Source organism: Podarcis cretensis (assembly GCF_951804945.1).
Source record: "Podarcis cretensis genome assembly, chromosome: 3".
Lineage (NCBI taxonomy): Eukaryota > Metazoa > Chordata > Lepidosauria > Squamata > Lacertidae > Podarcis > Podarcis cretensis.
In genome coordinates this window covers 63,178,887-63,187,982 of record NC_137172.1, presented here as the reverse complement: position 1 = coordinate 63,187,982, position 9,096 = coordinate 63,178,887, and the positions used below count along the sequence as shown (strand labels likewise).

The 9,096-nt window shown below is 43.0% G+C and overlaps 1 protein-coding gene across 3 annotated transcripts; it reads left to right on the top strand.

Moving 5' to 3' along the window:
* Window positions 1-618: 618 nt before the first annotated feature.
* On the top strand, window positions 619-8,378 carry HEBP2 (heme binding protein 2). 3 transcript variants are annotated; one of them, XM_079970982.1, is made up of 5 exons: window positions 619-824; window positions 1,160-1,235; window positions 4,466-4,601; window positions 5,004-5,184; window positions 6,345-8,378. In XM_079970982.1, the coding sequence occupies exons 1-5, from the start codon at window positions 634-636 to the stop codon at window positions 6,520-6,522; spliced, it is 762 nt and encodes a 253-aa protein (XP_079827108.1). In that variant the 5' UTR covers window positions 619-633; the 3' UTR covers window positions 6,523-8,378. The 3 variants fall into 3 exon arrangements, with proteins under 3 accessions (XP_079827108.1, XP_079827107.1, XP_079827109.1); XM_079970981.1 differs by having other exon boundaries at window positions 619-845; XM_079970983.1 differs by having other exon boundaries at window positions 750-852.
* Window positions 8,379-9,096: the final 718 nt, after the last annotated feature.

Below are 9,096 nucleotides of genomic sequence, written 5' to 3'. Positions count from 1 at the left end.
GTGCTGCTTCTCAGACTGAAAACATTAAATCTGCGGGTCGCTCCCAGAGCAACTCGCGTGCCAGAAGTTTCGCCCGCGTTTCTGCTTCTACGGACCACTTTCCTCACAGAGGAGCCTCAGAATATGAGAATATGCGGAGGAGCACGAGCCAACAAGGCGCCCCCGCGCATTCTATAGTACGGGAGGGGGGGGACATTTGCGCTCCTAAAGGAGGCGATGCATCTCCTCACAAAGTTGGGAGTGGGAGGAAAAGAGAGCCAAGGCGCGCGAATGCCTTCGGCTTTCAAAGGGCCCTTGTCATCTCGGCCGCCCCCCCCCCCTTCCCTCCTCCCGCTTGAGGCATATGACAATCTGCCATTAGCTCACTCCCGCATTCCCAAGAGCTTGGGGGCCAGCCAGCCAGCACAACAAGCAGCATCTGACACCAAGCGGCACTGCAGGGCCAGGAGGAGCGCGCGCCCGTTCCCCGCCCACCGCCGTCGCCAGCAAAACAGCCGCTTTCGCTCCTCGCTCCCCCACCCCTCGCGCGCGCGCACCCTCTCACACGTGCGAAGCTGCTCCTTTGAGGGCAGCCAATCCGGACGCCTCTCGTAGGCTGACTGGAAAGGCGGCCAAGTGCCCCCCCCCCCCATAATGCCGTCAGCGGCTCTTCCTCACAACTTTGCCAGGGGGAGGTTGTTTGCTCCCCTCCTTCGCAGCATAGTATCCCAGGCCACCTCCCCTCCCCGCCCTGGGTGTTTCCGACGCCACGGAGAGCGTCGCCTGAAATGTTGTTACACAAGGCGCCGGGGCCTTATGCAAGGAGAGCGAGGAAGAGACGGAAGGTGCTGCCGGCAGACAGAAAGGCAGGAGCCGGGAGCGAAGGGGAATATGGGTAGAGGGGATGCGGCGGGGGGATTTGAAAGGGCAACGGGGGGGGGGGGAATTGCGAAGGTTGCGCTTTGGTTTCTGCTTTAGGGAAGCTGCGCCTTAAAACATAATAATAATACTAGGCGCAGCTTTTTGCAATACATTTCCATACTGGGGAAAGTGTTTGCACCAGTTGCCTTTCTGCATACTCCGTTGAATACAAAGGGACGGGCTCTGAGGGAAGAGATGTGCAGGTGCACATGCAGAATGTGGAAGGGAAGCTCTAACGTCGTTCCTTTTCTCCACCCAGGATGCTGAAGACTATAAAACAAGCCCTCTTCTCTACTGGGCTGGAGATGCCCAAATGGACAGCCCTGCCAAACCAGGTGACCAGCGTTTATGGTTGTTGTTTTTAATGACTGGAAGGTGACTTTCCGCTTAATCCTTGATCGCATCCAGTAAGTGGAAGGGGAAGAGATTTGCACACATGCATATACACGTCCCTGAGCGGAGTCCTAAACACAAATTGCTTGACTAAATATGTGATCGAGTGGGCGACACCTAAGCAGGGGTTCATTACGTGTGAGAGTTCCCTATTGCAGCTGGAAATATCACTGTTGCCAAAAAGTCTAAATTTTGGGTTCAGCAAGACTTCACTGGAAGATGCAAGAACTAATGCAAGTATCCCAGGGAAAATAACATGAAAACATCCAACAGGCATAATTTAATATAGCATTGCCTTCTTCTTCTTCCCCTGGGTATTATCCTAAGCCCCTCTGTTGACTCCACATTTTGTCTATGTATTGACATATGTAGTAAGTGGATGTAAAGGGTTTTTTAAATGCACAAGGAGCGCTTTGAAAGCAAAGTTACGAGGTACTGTGGTTGAGTAATGCAACAGTGTAAATGAGTTTGATTAACCTATTATTATTTTTGGAAATACCTTCAGATTGCAATTTAAATCTATGTCATTGATTAAGGATAACCTTGCATTACTGAGAGAACCTGAAGTTTGAACTCTGTTAACATGGCTACATACTGCAGTCATTTCTGAAGATTTAAATGTTAGGAAATTGTTCATCTCATTCCAGAAAATATGTCTTGGACACCATGCATTTTTTCTTGGTAAAAATAAATATTTACAAATACATCTTTAAAATGTTAAATGTTGCAGGTTTAAAAGTTCTGAACATGTTTAATTATCAGTGGCTGCAGGAAATATATGTGTTCAGAAACAAATTTTAATGCTGAGCTCTTCTAGGACAAAGGATTGTAGAAGCGAACTTCAGCTTATAAGCCTTCTAACTGTGTGGTCTTCAGCCTTTGAAGGTGGAAAACAGTGGGCTAGGAAAGCAAGGAGGGAGAAATGCATGCTAAGGTGTTGTGAGAGGAAAGCTAGCACTTACATACAGATACCCAGCCAGATATTTGGTTCCTGTTCTCAAGTGGATCATCCGATTGAGTATTGCAACATTGGTGCTCAATTCCCACAAAGACTTACTTATTGCCAAAGTAAACAGCAAGCTCATGTAACATTTCTCCCAACTTTTTTTTAAAAAGAAAATCGGCTGGGGTTGGGGAGGGGAAGACCACTGGGGTGAAGAACAACGTAACCCTCTTCCCTCTGCAGGGGCCTTGCTGTGTATTTAAAAGATCTGAGAGCACAATTCAGTAGCTCCCCACCCTCTCTATTCATGAGAAATGGGGTCGTGTGGTGTGGTGGGGCTGAATGTTCAGAAATATTCAGCTGGCACCTGCTCTTGTTTTTTAGATGCTTTCATGGGATTTTCCAAATTACCATGTTGCTTCTGCTATTTCTTTTACTGGCTGTGTGGCTGGATGAATTTTAAGTTTTTATTTGATCATTGTTAGTGGTTTTATGAAGTGCCTGGCGTGCTCTGGTCCATGGGGTCACGAAGAGTCGGACACGACTAAACGACTAAACAACAACAACAACAACAACAACAGTGGTTTTATAAACCGCCTCAAAGACTCAGTCGCAAAAACGCAGAGTGCCTATACTTCAAACAAATTTTAGACCAGGGTTCAAATCCCCACTCACTCCATGAAGCTCACTGGGCGACTTTGGTTCAGTCGTTGCCTCTCAGCCTAACCTCCCTCACAGGACTGTTGTGGGAAGTAATTAAGGAGCACATTAGGGGAAATAAGTAAATATTCTCCAGGATTTGTCATTGGTTCCTTGAAGACATACCAGGAGAGCAACTGTTGCATTAAGGGAGCCCCAACTGTTAAGGGGCAGCTGGGTCTCCTCCAAGCTCCCCGATTACTGCTTCCCTTTTTCTTCAAACCATTGATTGCCATGCAAAACTTCCAGTGGCAACCCAAACAGTCAAGCAGATTGTGGTCTTCCAACAAGACAGGCGAAGAAAAAACTCTGTGGCACATTTATTCCTCCTCCTCCTGCTGCCCAAATACACTTAAGGACTGAACCTGGCCTTACCATGTGATGCTGCAGCAGAAACACCTTCAAATACTTAGAAAGTTCTTCAGCAGCTATGCTGGTGGGCCCAGTGCTTTCCTTTATAGTGCTGGGGGTGAAGCGTTTGCAGTCACTGTTGCCGCCACCATCTTCCTTATTTCTCAATGCTGCTAAGCTCTGTGGCATCTCCTGCCCCCAAATATACATATCAGGAGTGAGGCTGAGAATAACAAAGTTATTTTATTTACTACTCTTTATATACTATATTTCCTCCAAGGTGGCAAACATAGTTCTCCCCTGCCCATTTCATCCTCACAACCACCCTGGGACCAGACAATACATTTTTAAAAAGAGAGGACCTGGGACACTCAAAGATGACTTGTTTACCTGGGATTAACAGTGCCTGGGGTTAGTGGTAATTTCCCCACTCAAAAATTGTCTTCTACAAGCTGTTTTTCCATCATGGAGAACAGTGAGCTTTCACTATTTAGTTGGAAAAACAGCAGGAAGGCCATTTTGAAAGGGAAACTGATCAGAGGAGAAAAAGTTAATCAGTTCCTCCTCCTCCTCCCCCCCCTCCCAATTCAATTGCTTTGGGTGGCAACCTCCTATTACTACTATTCATGAAAATAAAAGCAGTAGCAAACTGCATCTGCTATATGGAGTCTACTTTGGTCCTAAGCTCTTGGTATGAAGGAGTGTGTATGGGATCAGTTTGCAGAATAGCAATGGGTAAATGACTAGTGAGATAAAATCAAGGAAAGAGATTGGTTTTGTGTGTTTTTGTAACAATTGACAGCCCTTATCACAATATGCATTGTGATAGGCATTTTCTCTGTCTAGAGCAGGGGTAGTCAACCTTTTTATACCTACCGTCCACTAATGCATCTTTCTTGATGGTAAAATTTCCTTACCGCCCACCAGTGCTTGATGGAAGGATTCAGCTTGTGCCGTAGAACCCCCTACCGCCCACCTAGAATCCTGAAACGCCCACTAGGTAGGGACCAGGTTGACAACCCATGGTCTAGAGACAATAGGGAACACAATTTCATTTACTTGTTTTTAGTTGCTCTTCCTACTTTCCTTTTAAATAGTTCAACAACTATTCAGAGTTTATTATATGAAAATTACCAGGTAACAAATCTTGATTTGTCTCCTGTGGTTTTTTCCCTTAAGGCTTCTGATTATGAAATTCGACAGTATGAACCAGCCAAATGGGTTTGCACATCTGTTAAAACTGTGGACTGGGATTCAGCTATCAATACTGGTTTTACTAAGCTCTTTAATTATATTAAGGGCAAGAATGAAAAAGGTAAGGTGTGTTTTGCTCTACTTGTGTTTCCCTTGAAATCAGCTTCCCTTTGGCGGGAGACAAACACTAAGCACACATTCTTCATCTTCTTCTTGAAAATATACCTCGGGTGTGTCTTTTTGGTGGGGGAATGTGAGAAACTGTAAAGGAGAGAATCCAAATTTCTAACTAAAAACCCAACGTCCCAAAGGAATTTTAGTGTTGGAAAGCACAGGTGATGTCATCTAGTTCAGCCTTATTTCAGGTTGAGGTCCTGATCACTCTGGTGTGGATTAGAGATGCTCTTGCTTCCTTCATACCCCCCTGTAATCTTAGCAATCTATTCCTGTTTTATTCCATCCTTTCTTTTGTAATGTTTTGATAATGTGTTAAGTGTAGCTAGTAATATCTTGCCTCTTGCAGGAGTAAAGATAGACATGACAGCTCCAGTGACATGCTATGTGCAGCCAGGTGCTGGCCCGTTCTGTGAGTCCACAACAACCGTCTCTTTTTACGTGCCACCTCAACACCAGGCAAATCCACCTAAGCCATCAGAGGCAGATGTCTTCATTGAAACGAGGCCAGCAATTACTGTGTTTGTCAGGTAAGCATGTGTGTCTATAACCTGCACCAGGTGTGGAGAACTACAGCTTCCACTTTCCCTAGCCATTAGCCATGCTGGCTGAACTGTAACTCCCATCAACCCCAAGACTACCTCCGTGTGGCCAACACCATTTTTGTAATTTATCTTGGAAAATGTCTGCTAACTTTGACTGCCACCTTGTGGTAACTGTATTGTGTCAAGGTTTTATGTGTTTCATGAAGGTGCAGATATGGGAGGTGGAAGAAACTGGAAAGAAAAACTGCTGAAACTAGAAGTTTAATAAACCTTCTTGGATGCTTTAATGGGGAAGATGAGCGATTTTCTCCATTAATATTTTTGCTACAGTTCTTTCTGCTTTGTGGAGCTGTAAAAATCCAAACTGCCCTTCAGGCGAGCCATACAGTCCTGGTGAAATGTATTTGTGTAAACAAGAGCTTTCTCCAGTGCCTTCTTGTTTCTTCTTTCCCTTAAAAGTGAGCTCAAAACTGGGGCCTGCATGTTCTTGCTCACATATATAGCGTCTGTGACATTAAAAGCTGTTTTATATATACATATATATAGATATGAATGAATGAACTGGTGCCTTCATGTCGGTGCTCCATCCTGGCCCAGGTTGCAAAAGAACTGCAGTGATTTTTTTGAGACACTAGTTATTAAAATATCTGCTGTGTAGACAGCTTCCATGTAGCTACGCTGGTTCACACAAACATTGTGTCCAAGAAATTACTGCCCAAACTCAAGCTCAGTGGCATTGTCACGGGATCTAGCCATGCATGTGAAGTGGCTTGTAGAGTTTCCCATGTTCCCACAATGCACGCCATATAAGTTACTACTGTCCTTGCCTGTAGAAGGAGATTGAGCAACTGCCACACAGCAGCTTTCAAAATGTATACACGAGAATGTTGCAGAGCAAGGATCTTTGAATCCCTCTGCAATGAAATGGAAAGGATTCTTGTTTCCTCAACATAAATTTAGTTACATATAAATGAAATCACTGATTTGGACCATCGTAGGTAGAAAAATTTACTAATACTGGTTTATGAGTGTTGATTCCATGTGGCTTGCCTACATTTGTCTATCACGTACACAGGTGTTCTACTTAGAACATAAAACAGTAGTCTCAACACATACAGAATACTTCGTTTTTTTGTTCTCAACAGATCTTTTGGAGGATTTGCCAATGCTAAAAAGAACCAGGATGAAATACTGGCACTTGCTGAAAGTCTGAAGCGGGATGGAAAAACTTTTCAAGAAAAGGTCTATTATACTGCTGGCTATGATAGTCCATTTAAATTGCTGAACAGACACAATGAAGTTTGGCTTATCAGGAAAAGCTAAAACCTCAACAATTCAGATTATAGCCTTAATAACCATAAGTGTCCTTAACTAAATATATTTCCTAATATTTTCCTACTTAGCCCATTGCCTTAATATCTATCAGTGCCAATATAATACTTGTTTCACAATGTTTATATATAACTATATAATAAAACTTCCAAGTGGTTTACAAAAATGTAAGATGGCTGTATAGGTTGCTACAGTGTGGCTGCATGTGCAGCCATGCATCACAGTGAACATGTGACCAAACTGTCTGTTTCTGCAGGCAATTTCTATGTCCTTATAGCTGGCTCAACTCCACTGACGTCAGTATGGGAACATTATAGCTTCTGAACTGCTATGCAGATTCCATACTCCTAAGGCACGGGTAGGAAACAAGACATAAGCAGTTCTCAGTTGATTAGGGTAGCGGAAGGTAGGAATGCACAGGCCCTGATCTCTGATTTTAACTAACGCGTGTTGGGCACAAGATTCCTGCATTGCAGAAAATTGGACTCGATTACCCTCATAGTCCCTTCAGTCTCTCCAATTCTGTGATTATATTTTCCTTTTTACTGCAGCCTTTTAGAAACAGTAGTTAAAGGATCCATTTCAAAAGGAAGGAAGCCAGGCCTCTTCAGATGTCCTGTAATACAGTTATGGTCTCAATGGCCTAATTACTAGGGCATTAAGGACCTCCACTGTTGCCCCTTCAGTAATTACTGAATCAGATTCTGGGGTAGGAAACTAATGGGAAAAGGGGCTTACTGTAACCTTTGTAATACTTTTAATAATATTTTGTAATTTTTTTATCCATATTACTTCTCAAAGTTACAGGAATCATTTAAAACCTTTACCATTTTGATATATAAACTGAGACTAATTTAGATCACGCTGACATTAGTTTTAAGTTTTTGCCTTTGGGCACTTGAAAGGAGGGGAAAATGGCCTTCCAACCAATTGGAATTTGATGTGCCTGCCTTAATGTTCCTTCTCACATTATAGATACATCAAGAGATCTTTCATAGAAACCTATGTTCCATGTTGCCACAGTGAAGATGCAGCGTAGGTCAGCTGGAGGGTGGTGCTGGAATAGCCACTTACATGGGCATATTTCCATGGGGAAGACAACATGTGGTGCCCATTCTCCAATACTTTATGTTAAATGGACAAACTGTGTAATTTTCAGCACATTAAAATATTCAGTTATTAGGCTTTTGAGGGCTTTCCGCCTTTGGAATTTTGTAAGGTGCTATATAATAATTTTTAAGTTGTATAAAGTGTGATTTTTGTAAAACCAAAATGTTAAATCAAATAATTGACACTGAAAACTACTGATGTTGCCAAACTGTAGTGCTGCTCCTGGCAAATAGATCACACACGTGAAGACGTATCAAAAATAATAAGAAGGGGTAGTGTTTACTTGCACATTTAAGTTTTAAGCTCTGAAATGTCGCTAGCCAGAAAAGCCTTGTGTTTGTACTGAACACATAGATGAGCTTGAAAGTGGACTTGAAACCATTTGATAGGCTGTCAATCTTTAGAAAGATATAGCATCTATGGGAACGTGTGAATTAACAGGAAAGGCTGAATGTTGTTACTTTCCTATACACTTAGCTTTAAAAAAAATTTTTGCCAGTTAATGTATCTGCTAATGTGAGATGCTAATAGTCTGTGCAATCTATTTACACCAGCAGCTGTGACAGATGAATGGAAAACACAATGGATGTTTTCTTAGCACCTGCTCTAACAGAAACCAGCAGCTTTGTTCAGCTGCAGAGAGAAGCTGCCTATTTCAGTGGTAATAATATAAATAATGTGTCCCATTGTCGCCAATAAAATTTGTCATTAATAAATACAACTAATTTTTTAAAAAATAGTTTCCTTTGTTCTGAGGATATCATAATGATGTATTTTTCCAGCATCCATAAGCATGAGGCTTTGGGAAGCAAAAAGTGTTCATTTATCAATTCCCCCCTTACTTTGTAACAATTTACATATTTTAGAACATATAGGACACAACATGAGTTGGAGGAGAGAAGAGGGGCGACTGTGTAGTTCCCTGAAAACAACCATTAGATACTCTTAGGGCTGGATTCAACAAATGCAACACACTAGCAGAAGCCCCTGCTAGCTTAATGGGGTCTTCCTCATTCCCCCATGCCTCCCCCAATCCACTCTGGAGGATCAGCAGAACCCCCATAAGAGTATATGGGGTGTGAAGATGTGGGAGGGATCCTCCTGTTTGGCAAACAGAAATGCTTGTGTTGATGGAACGATGAGAAGAGTATGACGTTGAATTCCTCCTTGAGCAAGGAGAGCAGAAAAACGTATTGCTGTGCAGCTTAGGAAGCGGAGGCTCAGTCATGGAACTATATAGGGCATGATCCACTAAATCTAATAGCTGTGATCCAGTGGCCTCAGTTTACACACGGGGAGATACCATTCCTTTTTGAGAGAGTCTAACGTTTGGCACACCTAATGGGAAATCACCATATTTGCACAAAGAGGTTCTCTTGAATAGAAAACTGTGTTAGGGGCTTTGGATTTTGACCAGCAGGCTCAGTCCCATCTATGCCTCCTTGTGGTTGATCA